Genomic DNA, 19,611 nt, shown 5'->3' on the forward strand with positions numbered 1-19,611 from the left:
TATTTTACTGCTGCTCTTTAATTATTTGCTATTTTTTATTTTTTACTTATCTATTTTTTACTTAACACTTTTTGAAATGTTCTTAAAAACTGCATTGTTGGTTAAGGGCTTGTAAGTAAGCATTTCACTGTAATGTCTACACCTGTTGTATTCGGCGCATGTGGCAAATAACATTTGATTTGATTTGATTAGTTTCAGGCTGTATGTACCAATTAATTGTGTATTATAGCCTAATTAATCAGACCACCTGTGATTCCTTTTTATACTATTCTAGTATAGCGTTTTAGTATTCTAATTTTATTTTTAATAATATATATAATAATATGCCATTTAGCAATAAGGCCTGAGGAGGTGTGCTAAGGGCTGTTCTTATGTACGACGCAACGCTGAGTGCCTGGACACAGCTCTTAGCCGTGGTATATTGGCCATATACCACAAACCCCAGAGGTGCCTTATTGCTATTATAAACTGGTTATCAACGTAATTAGAACAGTCAAAATAAATGTTTTGTCATACCCTGATATACCACGACTTTCAGCCAATCAGCATTCAGGGCTCAAACCACCCCAGTTCATAATCTAGTGCAGGCTATGGTTAAAGATTCCATCAAAAAGTATTACCTGTTGACTTCGTATGAAACTGATGTCGTGTCGCCCTCCGGTGGCTGTGGATGATATAGCCTATCCTCGGTCTTATTTACAGAGTCCAACGCTTGAACGCCCAACACTACACTGAACTAATTCATGCAGGTCCGGGGTTGCGTGAGAGCAGCCAGCCAGCAAGAGCACATTGCGAAGAGACTATAATAAAGTAACCAAATACAACTCTTAAACTCATAAAATGTGCCCTATGGAAGATATCAAATGCTTTTTATGAAGCCCGTTGAATGTTTGAGCAAAGTAATTATATGGCAGTTTTCTAAAAACAGAAGATATTTTTTCCCGGGCGTGGTTTGCACTCGGCATTCCTTCTCATATGCCATGTGACCTAGACCCGATGATCAATTTAAACATGACATGGAAGGGGGTGGAATGCGACCAGGTATAGAGAAAGTTTAGGTAGTTTGAAAGAAACAAACCAGGGTATGGACGAAAAGGATGACGAACAACTGGGTGAGTTTACTTTTCTTTGTAATTTACTACAGGAAAGTGAAAGTGGCCATCGGTAAACGTCCGTGTGTCATCTCCTAGTGCAGTGGTTCCCAACCTGGGGTACTAGGACCCCTGCGGGTATTTGGCCTATCCACAGGGGGGTACTTGAGAAGACTCATGAGACCATAGGCCTAATGTTAAAATGCACATTAGGGGGTACTTCTGGGGGCAAAATTCAGTTGTTGGTGGTACAGTAACCGGAAAAGGTTGTGAACCACTGCCCTAGTGCAGGGTTCCCCAATCGGCAAACCTTATTTTGGCCGCAAAGTTTTCTGAGCCCCCCCCCCCACTCCTCACCAGGAAATCAGATCAAATAGATTTTAATTCAGGAAATCTCTTCCCGAGTGTTTTCACGCATAAATAAATATTTGTACTGTTTGTAGGTCTATATGTATTTTTTTAAACTGACAAATAAAATCGATAAATCAATCAATAGAGAGGCATATGTGATCGTATCCCAATGAAATCAAGATTTGAAATGATTTGTCTAATACTGTATCTGTTTGGGATTCTTGCGGTGAATTTGCAGTGTAGCCACGTGTCTATCCACAGTTTTTATGTGAGTAAAGTCATACGGTATATATATAAAAAAAAGTCATGACAGCCCTGATGGAAACAGGAAGTTTCGATACAATTTTATAAATGCCAACAGATCACCTGTTCATTCGACATGGTGGGATATTTTTGTGTCGGTAAAATGTATTATGCTCGAGTCCACATTATTATGAATAATAGCGAGAATATTTGTATTTGTCAAACGGCGGTCAAGCATTGATCATCATGTCACCAGAATAAGAGCCTCAATATATTTATCGGAAAGCAGCATCAAGCTCATTACCCCTACACTTTCACGACCATGTGAAGTTCATCATAATGTATTTAGTCTGTAGCCTAATAAACTGCATGGTTTGCCGAGTCGTAGTGGGAGGACCACACACCTTATCATCCCGTGACTCCAAGTTGACTTTGATATGATGGTTGTTATATCAATGTTTGAGCGTAAAGGCATTTCCACTGCCAATTCATTTTACCGACACAAAAAGCTCCCACTATGTCGAACCAACAAATTATGTCGGCATTTATACAATTGTACTGAAACTATTTGTTTCCATTGCAGCTGTCGTGTTTTTCTTCTTTTCGGTATGACTTTACTCGCATAAAAACTGTGGATGTAAAGGAGGTTCCTACCCAGGTTTCAATCCAACTTGTTATGCTAGTATAGATAGAACATGTGGGATAAAACATTTCACGACAGGCCTGATGGAAACAGCAAATGTGTCGCTAAACTTCACAATGTCGACTAAACAGAATACACTAGACAAGGTGGGATCTAATGCGAATTCCCCCCATAAATAAAGTGGAAAAAGTCCCTTAACTGCTTCATTCAGTATGGATAGCAATCAATATAACAGCCGTTTTGAGGGAGTTAAATGATGCTTTCCTCTGGCTACACGCAAAGCCCTTCCATCCAGTTGTGTGTGTTAGTTATTTTTGCCTGGATGCGTAGGGGTAGGAGCCCTTCCATCCAGTTTTGTGTGTGTGTTAGTTATTTTTGCCTGGATGCGTAGGGGTAGGAGCCCTTCCATCCAGTTTTGTGTGTGTGTTAGTTATTTTTGCCTGGATGCGTAGGGGTAGGAGCCCTTCCATCCAGTTTTGTGTGTGTGTTAGTTATTTTTGCCTGGATGCGTAGGGGTAGGAGCCCTTCCATCCAGTTTTGTGTGTGTGTTAGTTATTTTTGCCTGGATGCGTAGGGGTAGGAGCCCTTCCATCCAGTTTTGTGTGTGTGTTAGTTATTTTTGCCTGGATGCGTAGGGGTAGGAGCCCTTCCATCCAGTTTTGTGTGTGTGTTAGTTATTTTTGCCTGGATGCGTAGGGGTAGGAGCCCTTCCATCCAGTTTTCTGTGTGTGTAAGTTATTTTTGCCTGGATGCGTAGGGGTAGGAGCCCTTCCATCCAGTTCTGTGTGTTAGTTATTTTTGCCTGGATGCGTAGGGGTAGGAGCCCTTCCATCCAGTTTTCTGTGTGTGTTAGTTATTTTTGCCTGGATGCGTAGGGGTAGGAGCCCTTCCATCCAGTTCTGTGTGTTAGTTATTTTTGCCTGGATGCGTAGGGGTAGGAGCCCTTCCATCCAGTTTTCTGTGTGTGTTAGTTATTTTTGCCTGGATGCGTAGGGGTAGGAGCCCTTCCATCCAGTTCTGTGTGTTAGTTATTTTTGCCTGGATGCGTAGGGGTAGGAGCCCTTCCATCCAGTTCTGTGTGTTAGTTATTTTTGCCTGGATGCGTAGGGGTAGGAGCCCTTCCATCCAGTTTGATGTGTGTGTTAGTTATTTTTGCCTGGATGCGTAGGGGTAGGAGCCCTTCCATCCAGTTTGATGTGTGTGTTAGTTATTTTTGCCTGGATGCGTAGGGGTAGGAGCCCTTCCATCCAGTTTTCTGTGTGTAAGTTATTTTTGCCTGTATGTGTAGGGGTAGGAGCCCTTCCATCCAGTTCTGTGTGTTAGTTATTTTTGCCTGGATGCGTAGGGGTAGGAGCCCTTCCATCCAGTTTTCTGTGTGTGTAAGTTATTTTTGCCTGGATGCGTAGGGGTAGGAGCCCTTCCATCCAGTTCTGTGTGTTAGTTATTTTTGCCTGGATGCGTAGGGGTAGGAGCCCTTCCATCCAGTTTGATGTGTGTGTAAGTTATTTTTGCCTGGATGCGTAGGGGTAGGCTGGTATGTTTCCAAATTGAATTTCGATGACGTCTCCAAGGGCTTGTCCTCGTGTAGCCTTGCTTATCTACAGGCGCATGGTGCTTGTGTTGGTTTTTCCAAGCAGACCATTTTGTTATCATAAAAGTTATTCCTATTAAACATTTTTCTTTTCTTTTTCTTCTATTAACTCGATCTAAAAACAGTATCCCGTTCAGATTAAGTTGCTCGATCCATCCTCGTCAGTCAGCTAATTTTACTACTCGGTTTTTGTCCATTTGTTTGAGTGAAAGGATATGCCCCACCTCCCTATGTTCTATTATAAACTTGGTATTTGTTCACCTTCTATGGGATTGTTCCTCCGCTCTATGTACATTAATCAAACTTTCTTTCTTTCTTTCTTTCTTTCTTTCCAGGACTAGCCTAGAGTCTATTTGCGTACTGTGCCATTGTTATTGAGAAGCATTGAGCGGTGCTGTGCCGTGAGATCTGGCCAAATGAATGTAATCACTAGTAGGCCTAGTAGGCTCTGTAGTAGCCGGTCGCGACCGGGAGACCCATGGGGCAGCGCACAATTGGCCCAGCGTCGTCCAGGGTATAGGAGGGAATGTAGCTGGCAGGGATGTAGCTCAGTTGGTAGAGCTCGGCGTTTGCAACGCCAGGGTTGTGGGTTCGATTCCCACGGGGGGCCAGTATAAAATAAAATAATGTATGCACTCACTACCTGTAAGTCGCTCTGGATAAGAGCGTCTGCTAAATGACTGTAATGTAAAATGAGTAGTTTTAGTAGATTACTACTTATTAAAGGGATAGTTTTCTGAGTTTTAAACAATTAAGATTTGGGGTCAAAAACCCGGAAAATGATCCCTCTAAGAACATTATTTCTGTGTTGTAGCTAGGTAGTTCTGTATGCGTCTTCTTTTTCCTTGTATACCGTAGGCCCACATCCTCTAGGTTTTATGCTGCAGGATGGGTTCAGATTGACAGACCACCCATCAACGTCTATTCTATTGGATTACCTTAACCCATGGGGCGGCGCGCAATTGGCCCAGCGTCGTCCAGGGTAGGGGAGAGAATGGCCTGCAGGGATGTAGCTCAGTTGATAGAGCATGGCGTTTGCAACGCCAGGGTATAATAATAATGTGACTAACTGTAAGTCGCTCTGGATAAGAGCGTCTGCTAAATGACTAAAATGTAAATGTAAATGTAATGTAAGCCCCACCCTACAGTACTACTCTCTGTCTCTGTGATGTATGTTAGGTACATTGTCTGAATACTAATCAATCTTTACTTTCCACCCTTGTCCTGCCGCCATTCATTATCAGTGTGTTCATCTAGGCCTAAAGCATGGCGCTAGCAACGCCAAGGTCATGGGTTCAATTCCTGCTGGGATCACACATACACATACTAAAAACGTATTACCATTTTGCAATTACTGTACATTTTACATTGACATTTGAGTCATTTAGCAGATGCTCTTATCCAGAGAGACGTACAGTAGCGAGTCATTTAGCAGACACTCTTATCCAGAGAGACTTTCAGTAGTGAGTCATTTAGCAGACGCTCTTATCCAGAGAGACTTACAGTAGTGAGTCATTTAGCAGACGCTCTTATCCAGAGAGACGTACAGTAGTGAGTCATTTAGCAGACGCTCTTATCCAGAGAGACTTACAGTAGTGAGTCATTTAGCAGACACTCTTATCCAGAGAGACTTACAGTAGTGAGTCATTTAGCAGACGCTCTTATCCAGAGAGACTTACAGTAGTGAGTCATTTAGCAGACGCTCTTATCCAGAGAGACTTTCAGTAGTGAGTCATTTAGCAGACACTCTTATCCAGAGAGACTTACAGTAGTGAGTCATTTAGCAGACGCTCTTATCCAGAGAGACTTACAGTAGTGAGTCATTTAGCAGACGCTCTTATCCAGAGAGACTTACAGTAGTGAGTCATTTAGCAGACACTCTTATCCAGAGAGACTTACAGTAGTGAGTCATTTAGCAGACGCTCTTATCCAGAGAGACGTACAGTAGTGAGTCATTTAGCAGACGCTCTTATCCAGAGAGACTTACAGTAGTGAGTAATTTAGCAGACGCTCTTATCCAGAGAGACGTACAGTAGTGAGTCATTTAGCAGACGCTCTTATCCAGAGAGACTTACAGTAGTGAGTCATTTAGCAGACGCTCTTATCCAGAGAGACTTACAGTAGTGAGTCATTTAGCAGACGCTCTTATCCAGAGAGACTTTCAGTAGTGAGTCATTTAGCAGACGCTCTTATCCAGAGAGACTTACAGTGGTGAGTCATTTAGCAGACACTCTTATCCAGAGAGACTTTCAGTAGTGAGTCATTTAGCAGACGCTCTTATCCAGAGAGACTTACAGTAGTGAGTCATTTCAATCAATCAATCAATTTTATTTTATATAGCCCTTCTTACATCAGCTAATATCTCGAAGTGCTGTACAGAAACCCAGCCTAAAACCCCAAACAGCTAGTAATGCAGGTGTAGAATGCAGGTTTAGCAGACACTCTTATCCAGAGAGACGTACAGTAGTGAGTCATTGTCACGGTTTCGGCCGAGGCGGCCTCTCTTCCTTGTTCGGGCAGGCTTCGGCGTTCGTCGTCTCCGGAATTCTAGCTGCCACCGTTCTATGTTCTGTGTTTCCTGTTTGATTAGTTTTGTCTGTTAGCCACACCTGTTTTGTGTTAGGTATCATTATGCACCCTATTTAGTTCCCTGTTTGTGTGTATAGTGTTGTGTGTAATTGTCGCTTGTCAGATGGTTGCGTAGCTGTGTTAATTTCCAGTACGCCAGTATTAGTAGTGTCCTCCTCTGTTGAGGAGAGTTTTGCGCACTGTGTTTTCGTGCGATCGTGTTTGACGCCTGTGCGCGTCTGTTTGGCCTCCTGCCGTTTGTGGATTATTTTTGCATAGTAAAGTCTTGTTGGACTGTACCTCTGCTTCTGCGCCTGATTCCCCACCACACCATCACTACATCGTTGACAGTCATTTAGCAGACGCTCTTATCCAGAGAGACTTACAGTAGTGAGTCATTTAGCAGACGCAGACGCTCTTATCCAGAGAGACTTACAGTAGTGAGTCATTTAGCAGACGCTCTTATCCAGAGAGACTTACAGTAGTGAGTCATTTAGCAGACGCTCTTATCAGGAGCCACTTTCAGTAGTGAGTCATTTAGCAGACGCTCTTATCCAGAGAGACTTACAGTAGTGAGTCATTTAGCAGACACTCTTATCAGGAGCCACTTTCAGTAGTGAGTCATTTAGCAGACGCTCTTATCAGGAGCCACTTTCAGTAGTGAGTCATTTAGCAGACACTCTTATCCAGAGAGACTTACAGTAGTGAGTCATTTAGCAGACGCTCCTATCTAGAGAGACTTACAGTAGTGAGTCATTTAGCAGACGCTCTTATCAGGAGCCACTTTCAGTAGTGAGTCATTTAGCAGACGCTCTTATCAGGAGCCACTTTCAGTAGTGAGTCATTTAGCAGACGCTCTTATCCAGAGAGACTTCTAGTAGTGAGTCATTTAGCAGACGCTCTTATCCAGAGAGACTTACAGTAGTGAGTCATTTAGCAGACGCTCTTATCCAGAGAGACTTCCAGTAGTGAGTAATTTAGCAGACGCTCTTATCCAGAGAGACTTACAGTAGTGAGTCATTTAGCAGACGCTCTTATCAGGAGCCACTTTCAGTAGTGAGTCATTTAGCAGACGCTCTTATCCAGAGAGACTTACAGTAGTGAGTCATTTCAATCAATCAATCAATTTTATTTTATATAGCCCTTCTTACATCAGCTAATATCTCGAAGTGCTGTACAGAAACCCAGCCTAAAACCCCAAACAGCTAGTAATGCAGGTGTAGAATGCAGGTTTAGCAGACACTCTTATCCAGAGAGACTTACAGTAGTGAGTCATTTAGCAGACGCTCTTATCCAGAGAGACTTCCAGTAGTGAGTAATTTAGCAGACGCTCTTATCCAGAGAGACTTACAGTAGTGAGTCATTTAGCAGACGCTCTTATCAGGAGCCACTTTCAGTAGTGAGTCATTTAGCAGATGCTCTTATCCAGAGAGACTTACAGTAGTGAGTCATTTAGCAGACACTCTTATCAGGAGCCACTTTCAGTAGTGAGTCATTTAGCAGACGCTCTTATCAGGAGCCACTTTCAGTAGTGAGTCATTTAGCAGACGCTCTTATCCAGAGAGACTTCTAGTAGTGAGTCATTTAGCAGACGCTCTTATCCAGAGAGACTTACAGTAGTGAGTCATTTAGCAGACGCTCTTATCCAGAGAGACTTCCAGTAGTGAGTAATTTAGCAGACGCTCTTATCCAGAGAGACTTACAGTAGTGAGTCATTTAGCAGACGCTCTTATCAGGAGCCACTTTCAGTAGTGAGTCATTTAGCAGACGCTCTTATCCAGAGAGACTTACAGTAGTGAGTCATTTAGCAGACACTCTTATCAGGAGCCACTTTCAGTAGTGAGTCATTTAGCAGACGCTCTTATCAGGAGCCACTTTCAGTAGTGAGTCATTTAGCAGACGCTCTTATCCAGAGAGACTTCCAGTAGTGAGTAATTTAGCAGACGCTCTTATCCAGAGAGACTTACAGTAGTGAGTCATTTAGCAGACACTCTTATCCAGAGAGACTTCCAGTAGTGAGTAATTTAGCAGACGCTCTTATCCAGAGAGACTTACAGTAGTGAGTCATTTAGCAGACGCTCTTATCCAGAGAGATTTACAATAGTGAGTCATTTAGCAGACACTCTTATCCAGAGAGACGTACAGTAGTGAGTCATTTAGCAGACGCTCTTATCCAGAGAGACTTTCAGTAGTGAGTCATTTAGCAGACACTCTTATCCAGAGAGACTTCCAGTAGTGAGTCATTTAGCAGACGCTCTTATCCAGAGAGACTTACAGTAGTGAGTCATTTAGCAGACACTCTTATCAGGAGCCACTTTCAGTAGTGAGTCATTTAGCAGACGCTCTTATCCAGAGAGACTTACAGTAGTGAGTCATTTAGCAGACGCTCTTATCCAGAGAGACTTACAGTAGTGAGTCATTTAGCAGACGCTCTTATCCAGAGAGACTTACAGTAGTGAGTCATTTAGCAGACGCTCTTATCCAGAGAGACTTACAGTAGTGAGTCATTTAGCAGACGCTCTTATCCAGAGAGACTTACAGTAGTGAGTCATTTAGCAGACGCTCTTATCAGGAGCCACTTTCAGTAGTGAGTGCATACATTTTCATACTTTTCTTCATACTGTACTGTAAGCCTTTTGGGATAAAGGCCTGACATATATATGATTTATAATCTTAAACTCAGATCTCATAACAGTGCAGGGAAACTGCTTCTCATAGGTGTTTAAATAGACTGATAACTGTATTGTGTTCAGTGACACCAATGACCAGCCTGTACTGTACTATATTTAGCCCTGTACGCTCACGCTGGTACATTCAAACGAACATTTGGAAGGAATGGGAAAGCACCCATAGGAATAATCCTGTAGCTGTGTTCCAAATGGCACCCTATTATTTACACTACTTCTAACCAGGGCCTATAGAGCTCTGTTCAAAAGTAGTGCACTACGTAAGGAATAAGGTGGTGCTGTGTAGTGCTAAAGGTCAATGGAATGAAAAGGGGCATTCTGGTGCACAAAGACAAAGTTGCCACTTGATTACAGGTTTCTGAGTGGCACCATGTTGATGGTGTCTGGGCCCTACAGGTTCCTGAGTGGCACCACGTTGATGGTGTCTGGGCCTACAGGTTCCTGAGTGGCACCATGTTGATGGTGTCTAGTTCCTACAGGTTCCTGAGTGGCACCATGTTGATGGTGTCTGGGCCCTACAGGTTCCTGAGTGGCACCACGTTGATGGTGTCTGGGCCCTACAGGTTCCTGAGTGGCACCATGTTGATGGTGTCTGGGCCCTACAGGTTCCTGAGTGGCACCACGTCGATGGTATCTGGGCCCTACAGGTTCCTGAGTGGCACCATGTTGATGGTGTCTGGGCCCTACAGGTTCCTGAGTGGCACCATGTTGATGGTGTCTGGGTCCTACAGGTTCCTGAGTGGCACCATGTTGATGGTGTCTGGGCCCTACAGGTTCCTGAGTGGCACCACGTTGATGGTGTCTGGGCCCTACAGGTTCCTGAGTGGCACCACGTTGATGGTGTCTGGGCCCTACAGGTTCCTGAGTGGCACCACGTTGATGGTGTCTGGGCCCTACAGGTTCCTGAGTGGCACCATGTTGATGGTGTCTGGGCCCTACAGGTTCCTGAGTGGCACCATGTTGATGGTGTCTGGGCCCTACAGGTTCCTGAGTGGCACCATGTTGATGGTGTCTGGGTCATGGTGCCACTAAGGTAATGGATACCTTCTACCTTTGTAATACCATAGTTATTACAATGTTAGTACATTTCACATTTACATCATTTAGCAGACGCTCTTATCCAGAGCGACTTACAGTTAGTGAGTGCATACATTTTCATACTGGCCCCCCGTGGGAATCGAACCCACAACCCTGGCGTTGCAAACACCATGCTCTACCAACTGAGCTACAGTGTAATATGTAAACTATAGTATATTGTCACATTTTACAGGAGTTATTACACAGTAATAAGGACAACAGTGAAGTGTTTTCTTGCAATTTTTTTTCCTTTGATTCTCACACATGTATCGAATCACTGTGCATGATGTTGCACAGACGATGTGTGCGTGGACTGGCAACAGTTTGCAGCACATGTATAATGTCCAGCTATCTAGTCATTTAGCATACGCTCTTATCCAGAGCGACTTACAGGAGCAATTAGGGTTAAGTGCCTTGCTCAAGGGCACATCGACAGATTTTTCACCTAGTCGGCTCGGGGATTAGAACCAGCGACCTTTCGGTTACTGGCACAACGCTCTTACCCACTAAGCCACCTGCTGCCAGTATTAAACCTTTTAATGGTAATACAATGCATGTAAATATACTACGGAGACATCACACTGTGGACCTACCTACATGGACATTAGCTGCTAATAATATGACTATAGTAGAAGGTTTATTGGTTCATATAATACGCCTAATGTTGCTCAGCTCAGCTCGACTCTCCCGCCTTCCAGTTCTTGGAGAAAAAAAATATTGTTTGATTTAAAAAAAAAAAAAACTTGCCTGACTACTCCCTAGCCCAGACCTTTCAAATCCAACATGATCTTTAGAAGCCAGAGAGAGTAGGATTGTTGTTGGATGACAATATAACATCCTGTCCTCTCCCTCCCAACAAATGTCTGTTTTTCCTGTGGGAGCGAGAGCACTGTCCAGTCCACCCATACTCCTATTATTATAGTATTATTATTATAGTATTATTGTTATTCCTGTATTATACTTATGATAACATGTTTATTCTGTTCTACTGAGCCATTTACTTTGTTCCTATTCTTATATTTTATTATTTCTTATTGTTGTTGCATTGTCGAGAAGGAACCTGCAATTAAGCATTTTGGTGGACGATGTATCCTATACATAATACAATTTGAAACTTGGTATTGGTATTTTGGTATTGTATTAGGATCCCCATTAGCTGTTGCGAAAGCAGCAGCTACTCTTCCTGGGGTCCACACAAAACATGAAACATGACATAATACAGAACATTAATAGACAAGAACAGCTCAAGGACAGAACTACATACAGTGGCTTGCGAAAGTATTCACCCCCCTTGGCATTTTTCCTATTTTGTTGCCTTACAACCTGGAATTAAACTGGATTTTTGGGGGGGTTTGTATCATTTGATTTACACAACATGCCTACCACTTTCAAGATGCAAATTTTTCTTTATTGTGAAACAAACAAGAAATAACACACAAAAACAGAAAACTTGAGCGTGCATAACTATTCAACCCACCAAAGTCGATACTTTGTAGAGCCACCTTTTGCAGCAATTACAGCTGCAAGTCTCTTGGGGTATGTCTATATAAGCTTGGCACATCTAACCACTGGGATTTTTGCCCATTCTTCAAGTTAAAACTGCTCCAGCTCCTTCAAGTTGGATGGGTTCCACTGGTGTACAGCAACTTTAAGTTAAGCTTTGCAGCTTTGCAGCTCCTTCAGGGTTATCTTTGGTCTCTTTGTTGCCTCTCTGATTAATGCCCTCCTTGCCTGGTCTGTGAGCGGCCCTCTCTTGGCAGGTTTGTTGTGGTGCCATATTCTTTCCATTTTTTAATAATGGATTTAATGGCGCTCTGTGGGATGTTCAAAGTTTCTGATATTTTTTTATAACCCAACCCTGATCTTTACTTCTCCACAACTTTGTCCCTGACCTGTTTGGAGAGCTCCTTGATTTTCATGGTGCCGTTTGCTTGGTGGTGCCCCTTGCTTAGTGGTGTTGCAGACTCTGGGGCCTTTCAGAACAGGTATCTATATACTGAGATCATGTGACAGATCATGTGACACTTAGATTGCACAGAGGTGGACTTTATTTAACTAATTATGTGACTTCTGAAGGTAATTGGTTTCAACATATCTTATTTAGGGGCTTCATAGCAAAGGGGGTGAATCCATATGCACGCACCACTTTTCCGTATTTTTTTTTTTGAATCTTTTGAAACAAGTTATTTTTTTCATTTCACTTCACCAATTTGGACTATTCTGTGTATGTCCATTACATGAAATCCAAATAAAAATCCATTTAAATTACAGGTTGTAATGCAACAAAATGGGAAAAACGCCAAGGAGGATGAATACTTTTGCAAGGCACTGTACGTTTAAAAATGGCACACATAGCCTACATATCAAAACATACACACAAACTATCTAGGTCAAATTGGGGAGAGGCGTTGTGCCGTGAGGTGTTGCTTTATCTGTTTTTTTAAACCAGGTTTGCTGTTCATTTGAGCAATATGAGATGGTAGGGAGTTCCATGCAATAATGGCTCTATATAATACTGTATGTTCTCTTGAATTTGTTCTGGATTTGGGGACTGTGAAAAGACCCCTGGTGGCATGTCTGGTGGAGTAAGTGTGTGAGTCAGAGCTGTGTGTAAGTTGACTATAAAAACAATTTGGAATTGTCAACACATTCATGTTTCTTATAAAAAGAAGTGGTGATGCAGTCAGTCTCTCCTCAACTTTTAGCCAAGAGAGACTGGCATGCATAGTATTTATATCAGCCCTCTGATTACAATGAAGATCAAGACGTGCCGCTCTGTTCTGTGCCAGCTGCAGCTTAACTAGGTCTTTCTTTGCAGCACTTGACCATATGACTGGACAATAATCAAGATAAAACTAGAGCCTGCAGGACTTGCTTTTTGGAGTGTGGTGTCTCTTTATTACAGACAAGCTTCTCCCCATCTTTACAACCATTGAATCTATATGTTTTAACCATGACAGTTTACAATCTAAGGTAACACCAAGTCATTTAGTCTCCTCAACTTCTTCAACAGCCACACCATTCATTACCAGATTCAGCTGAGGTCTAGAACTTAGGGAATGATTTGTACCAAATACAATGCTCTTAGTTTTAGAGATGTTCAGGACCAGTTTATTACTGGCCACCCATTCCAAACCTGACTGCAACTCCTTGTTAAGGGTTTCAATGACTTCATTAGCTGTGGTTGCTGACATGTATATGGTTGAATCATCAGCATACATGGATACACAGGCTTTGTTTAATGCCAGTGGCAAGTCATTGGTAAAAATAGAAAAGTGTAGAGGGCCTAGAGAGCTGCCCTGTGGTACACCACACTTTACCACACGTATGACATTAGAGAAGCTTCCATTAAAGAAAACCGTTTGAGTTCTATTAGATAGATAGCTCTGAATCCACGATATGGCAGGTTGAAAATCCATAAAACATACACTACCGTTCAAAAGTTTGGGGTCACTTAGAAATGTCCTTGTTTTCGAAAGAAAAGCAATTTATTTGTCCATTTAAAATAACATCAAATTGATCAGAAATACAGTGTAGACATTGTTAATGTTGTAAATTTTATTTTTTATTTTACCTTTATTTAACTAGGCAATTCAGTTAAGAACAAATTCTTATTTACAATGACAGCCTACACCGGCCAAACCTGGACGACACTGGGCCCGAGTGGCTATTGTAGCTGGAAACAGCTGATTTTTAATGGAATATCTGCACAGGCGTAAAGAGGCCCATTATCAGCAACCATCAGTCCTGTGTTCCAATGGCACGTTGTGTTTGCTAATCCAAGTTTATCATTTAAAAAGGCTAATTGATCATTAGAAAACCCTTTTGCAATTATGTTAGCACAGCTGAAAACTGTTGTGCTGATTAAAGAAGCAATACAACTTCTTGAGACTAGTTGAGTATCTGGAGCATCAGCAAATGTGGGTAAAAGGGATCTTGAAGAAGGAAGGCTATCACTCCGTTTTGCAACGCCATGCCATACCCTGTGGACGGGGCTTTATTGGAGCCAATTTCCTCCTACAACAGGACAATGACCCAAAGCACAGCTCCAAACTATGCAATAACTATTTATGGAAGAAGCAGTCAGCTGGTATTCTGTCTATAATGGAGTGGCCAGCACAGTCACCGGATCTCAACCCTATTGAGCTGTTGTGGGAGCAGCTTGACCGTATGGTACGTAAGAAGTACCCATCAAGCCAATCCAACTTGTGGGAGGTGCTTCAGGAAGCATGGGGTGAAGTCTCTTCAGATTACCTCAACAAATTGACAACTAGAATGCCAAAGGTCTGCAAGGCTGTAATTGCTACAAATGGAGGATTCTTTGACGAAAGCAAAGTTTGAAGGACAGAATTATTATTTCAATTAAAAATCATTATTTCTAACCTTGTCAATGACGACATTTCCTATTCATGTTCCTATATTTCCTGTTCAAATTCATTTCATGTATGTTTTCATGGAAATCAAGGACATTTCTAAGTGACCCCAAACTTTTGAACGGTAGTGTACGTTTTCTCAACAACAGGTTATGGTCAATAATATGAAAAGCTGCACTGACATTAACAGTACAGCTCCCACAATCATCTTATTATCAATTTCTTTCAACCAATCATCAGTCATTTGTGTCAGTGCAGTACATGTTGAGTGCCCTTTCTCTATAAGTATGCTGAAAGTCTGTTGTCAATTTGTTTACAGAACAATAGCGTTGTATTTGGTCAGATACAATTTTTAATAGCTGGCAGCGAGTTGATAGGTCTTCTGTTAGAACCAGTAAAAGCCACTTTACCACTCTTGGGTAGTGGAATGACTTTGGCTTCCCTCCAGGCCTGAGGACAAAGACTTTCCTCTAGGCTCAGATTAAAGATATGACAGATAGGAGTGGACTCAGTCGCTTTCCATGTAAGTAGTCAATGCCAGGAGGTTTGTCATTATTGATCGATAACAATCATTTTCCCACCTCTCCCACACTAACTTTACAGAATTCAAACTTTCATTATTTGTTTTTTAATGCATGAATACGATGGCTCGCTGTTCGTTGGTGGCATTTCCTGCCTAAGTTTACCCACTTTGCCAATGAATTAATCATTAAAATAATTGCCAACATCAAATTGTTGATTTGATGAATGATGGAGTTGAATTTGTCATTATGTCATTGATCTTGGCTTCATAATAATAATAAAATAATAATAATAATATGCCATTTAGCAGACGCTTTTATCCAAAGCGACTTACAGTCATGTGTGCATAATACAGTTTCTTCTTCTTTTTGTTGAGTTTAATCACATAATTTCTCTATTTGCAGTAAGTCAGCCAGTCAGATGTGCAGCCAGACTTATTAGCCACTCCTTTTGCCCCGTCTCTTTCAACCAGACAGTTTTTCAATTCCTCATGGAGCCTTAACAGTTCTAACAGTCAGTTTCCTAACAGGTGCATGTTTATCAATAATTGGAAGAAGCAATTTCATAAATTCATCAAGTGCAGCGTCTGGATGCTCCTTATTAATCACATCAGACCAACAAATATTTTTTACATCATCCACATAAGAGTCACAGCAAAATCTTTTGTATGATCTCTTATACACAATTTTAGGCCCAGCTTTTGGAACTTTGGCTTTCCTGGAGTATAGCCACTATATTGTGATCACTACATCCAATGGGTACGGATACAGCTTTAGAACAAAGTTCTACAGTATTAGTAAAAATGTGATCAATACATGTGGATGATCTTGTTCCTGTAGTGTTTGTAAACACCCTGGTAGGTTGATTAATACCCTGAACAAGATTACAGACACTGGTTACAGTGAGAAGCTTCCTCTTGAGCGGACAGCTTGATGAAAACCAGCCAATATTCAACATGCCAAGACCTCTCTGTTTACATCACATACACTATCAAGCATTTCACACACATTATTTAGATACTGACAGTTAGCACTTGGTGGCCTATAGCAACACCCCAAAATAACAGGCTTTAGATGAGGCAGGTGAACCTGCAACCACAGAACTTCAATAACACTTTTACAGTTTAGTCATTTAGCAGACGCTCTTATCCAGAGCGACTTACAGTTAGTTAGTGAGCGCATGCGTTTTCATATTGGCCCCCCGTGGGAATCGAACCCACAACCCTGGCGTTGCAAACACCATGCTCTACCAACTGAGCTACACGGGACGCTTGACATGAGTTATTCTCTAAGCATTGCAGGGATATGGCTCTGAATATATACAGCAACACCTCCCCCATAAGCGTTCCTGTCTCTTCTGTAGATGTTATATCCTTGTATTGCTACTGCTGTATCATCAAAGGAATTATCCAAGTGAGTCTCAGAAATGGCTAATATATTAATGTTATCTGATGTTAGCAAGTTATTGATTTCATTAACCTTATTTCTAAGGCTACATATATTAATATGGGCTATTTTCAGCCCTTTCCTGGGTAGCCTATCAGAGATAGACATAATACTGAAAATAACAACAACAACAAAAAAACATACATTCAGCAGTCCATTAATCAGTTGGTGTGTGTGTGTGTGCTGTGGGGTTGAAGCTACGAACCTATAGGCTTGGCTGTCTCATCCCTTCCAGGCTTCTGGGAGGGAGGGCGGACAATGAGCCTGTCATAGCGGATGTAAGCAATGTCCCCACGTGCTCTGGCAGCTTTCATGGCCGGGATAGGTTATTTTATCTTCTGGTGCAAGACTTCAGGATTGTCCTCGTTGAAGAAGATGTATGTTCCTCTCAAGTTCTTGGCTCTTTCCAGAACGGCTACCTTGTCCTTGAACCTCAGGAACTTGACCACTATCGGCCTGGGCCTGTCACCTGGGCCTGTCACCTGGGCCTGTCGCTTGTCACCTGGGCCTGTCACCTGGGCCTGTCACCTGGGCCGGTGGTGGGGTTCTCTATTTCCATGACTCAAGCCTGCCAGATACTCATGTTAGATGAAAGCTAATGTTATTTGCCTGATTGAGAGAAGTTTCCAATGATGTGACCATCGGAATAATGAGACTGTTTGATCAATTACAAAATGACTGTTTTCAAAAGAGCATCTGTGTCTTTTTTTGTCTCTATTATTCAATTCTATATCTAAGGTTTTAATGTTGTTTGTCTCATTGAGCGAGAACGTTACCAATGATGAGACTGAGCAGACTGATGAATCCATATGGTTTAGATAGAAACTTCAATGTTTTTTAGAGACAAACGTCACTGTTGTTTAGATAGAAACTTCACTGTTGTTTAGATAGAAACTTCACTGTTATTTAGATACAAACTTCCCTATTGGACACAAGCCAATGATTTATAAAACTTGTTTACTGCTCTGTTAAACTTGTGACATACAGTATAACCCCCTTTAAGTTGGACTATAACCAGGGCCTAGCCTATATCCAACATCTTCTGACCATGTGACCTGACCAGAACCTTGACATCTGAGTCTCTGTCATAACTGGGTTTCTTCTGACCACGTGACCTGACCAGACCTGAACCTTGAAGACTCCTGGCCCCGGTTATTAGAGTCAGGAAAGACTCCTGGCCCCGGTTATTAGAGTCAGGAAACACTCCTGGCCCCAGTTATTAGAGTCAGGAAAGACTCCTGGTCCTACTCATATCAGGGTCATATTCATTAGGCACCAAATGGGAAAAAGACTGTCTGAAACAGAGTGAAATGGGGAGGTACTATTGGAATTTGTCCAATAACAAACACTCATTCTTGTTTTTCGTTGCGTGGCCTAATGGATAGTTGGGACATGAACCAGATGTTTCCCATTTGTGATTTGGTATCTCCCTGGTTTGATTACATCACTCACTGTTTGTGTTCCTCTGACATCGACAGGAGCGTTTGATCCCAACATTCCAGAGGAGGGTCCGTCGGCGCCCCCTCCTGGCTGGCTAGACTGTGTGACGGGGTACGATGAGCCCAAAGGAGGAGGTGAGACACACACACACACACACACACACTGAACTGTGTGACAGAGTACGAGAAGCCAAAAGGCGGGGGTGAGTGTCAGTCAGTTTGTCTCCCTAAATAATCAACACCTCCTTTATCAGCTCATTCAGCTGTCTGTGTTACTCACTTCAGCACACAACATTGAACGTGATCGAAGTCTGGGTCTGAAAAGGCACCCTATTCCCTACACAGTGCACTACAATTTACCAGACGTCTACGTGGGCACTGGCCAAAAGTAGTGCACTGTGTTGGGAATAGGGTGCAATTTGGGACACAGACAAAGTGATTGAGTTGGCTGTAGATCACTTTAACTCTACCCACATGTACATATTACCTCAATTACCTCGACTAACCGGTGCCCCCACACATTAACTCTGTACCGGTACCCACTGTATATATAGCCTCCCTACTGTTATTTTATTTTACTGCTGTTCTTTAATCATTTGTTATTTTTATTTTTTACTTATCTATTTTTTACTTAACACTTTTTTTTCTTAAAACTGCATTGTTGGTTAAGGGCTTGTAAGTAAGCATTTCACTGTAAGGTCTACACCTGTTGAATTTGGCGCATGTGGCAAATAACATTTGATTTGATTTGAGATCCTAGTGTTTATTTACCCCGTCTGTTTTGAGGATTAAAGACCAAAATAACTTAATGAATGCCTTCATATGAATGTCTGAAATGCCTTTATCAATGACTGAAATGCATGTATTTCCCTCAGACACAGGAGACCAGAATGCCTTTATGAATGACTGAAATGCATGTATTTCCCTCAGACACAGGAGACCAGAATGCCTTTATGAATGACTGAAATGCATGTATTTCCCTTAGACACAGGAGACCAGAATGCCTTTATGAATGACTGAAATGCATGTATTTCCCTCAGACACAGGAGACCAGAATGCCTTTATGAATGACTGAAATGCATGTATTTCCCTCAGACACAGACCAGCTGTACCCGCCGCCTCCTGCCTACAACCCTCAACCTGAGAATGACAGGAATGCATCCGTCCCTAACGTCAGGTGAGACTAGATACAGTACTGTACTATTTAATATATAAGTATTTTCTATGTTTATTGGATAAAGGGAATGCTGAAAGAGCAGTTGTCCGGATTTGAACCCATGCTGGGAGCGGTACATTATACGTGTGCTCCAGAGGCAGCAGCTTAAAACCGCTAGACCTCCCACAGTACTGTAGTACTACACCCCAGACTACAGTACTGTAGTACTACACCCCAGACTACAGTACTGTACTACTACACCCCAGACTACAGTACTGTAGTACTACACCCCAGACTACAGTACTGTACTACTACACCCCAGACTACAGTACTGTAGTACTACACCCCAGACTACAGTACTGTAGTACTACACCCCAGACTACAGTACTGTAGTACTACACCCCAGACTACAGTACTGTACTACT

General features: G+C 42.2%; 1 protein-coding gene across 1 annotated transcript in view; it reads left to right on the forward strand.

Annotated features, from left to right (window-relative positions):
- Positions 1 to 1,002: 1,002 nt before the first annotated feature.
- Positions 1,003 to 19,611, forward strand: part of LOC311125808 (protein SSUH2 homolog) — a 48,534-nt gene continuing 29,925 nt past the window's right edge. The window contains exons 1-3 of the mRNA XM_084199840.1: positions 1,003 to 1,112; positions 18,070 to 18,165; positions 19,126 to 19,207. Of these exons, the coding sequence (XP_084055966.1) occupies positions 1,085 to 1,112; positions 18,070 to 18,165; positions 19,126 to 19,207 (206 nt within the window). The 5' untranslated portion in view covers positions 1,003 to 1,084. The remainder of the gene's footprint in view (positions 1,113 to 18,069; positions 18,166 to 19,125; positions 19,208 to 19,611) is intronic.

The sequence above is a fragment of the Coregonus lavaretus genome (assembly GCF_964263955.1).
Source record: "Coregonus lavaretus genome assembly, contig: HAP1_SCAFFOLD_466, whole genome shotgun sequence".
Classification (NCBI taxonomy): Eukaryota; Metazoa; Chordata; class Actinopteri; order Salmoniformes; family Salmonidae; genus Coregonus; species Coregonus lavaretus.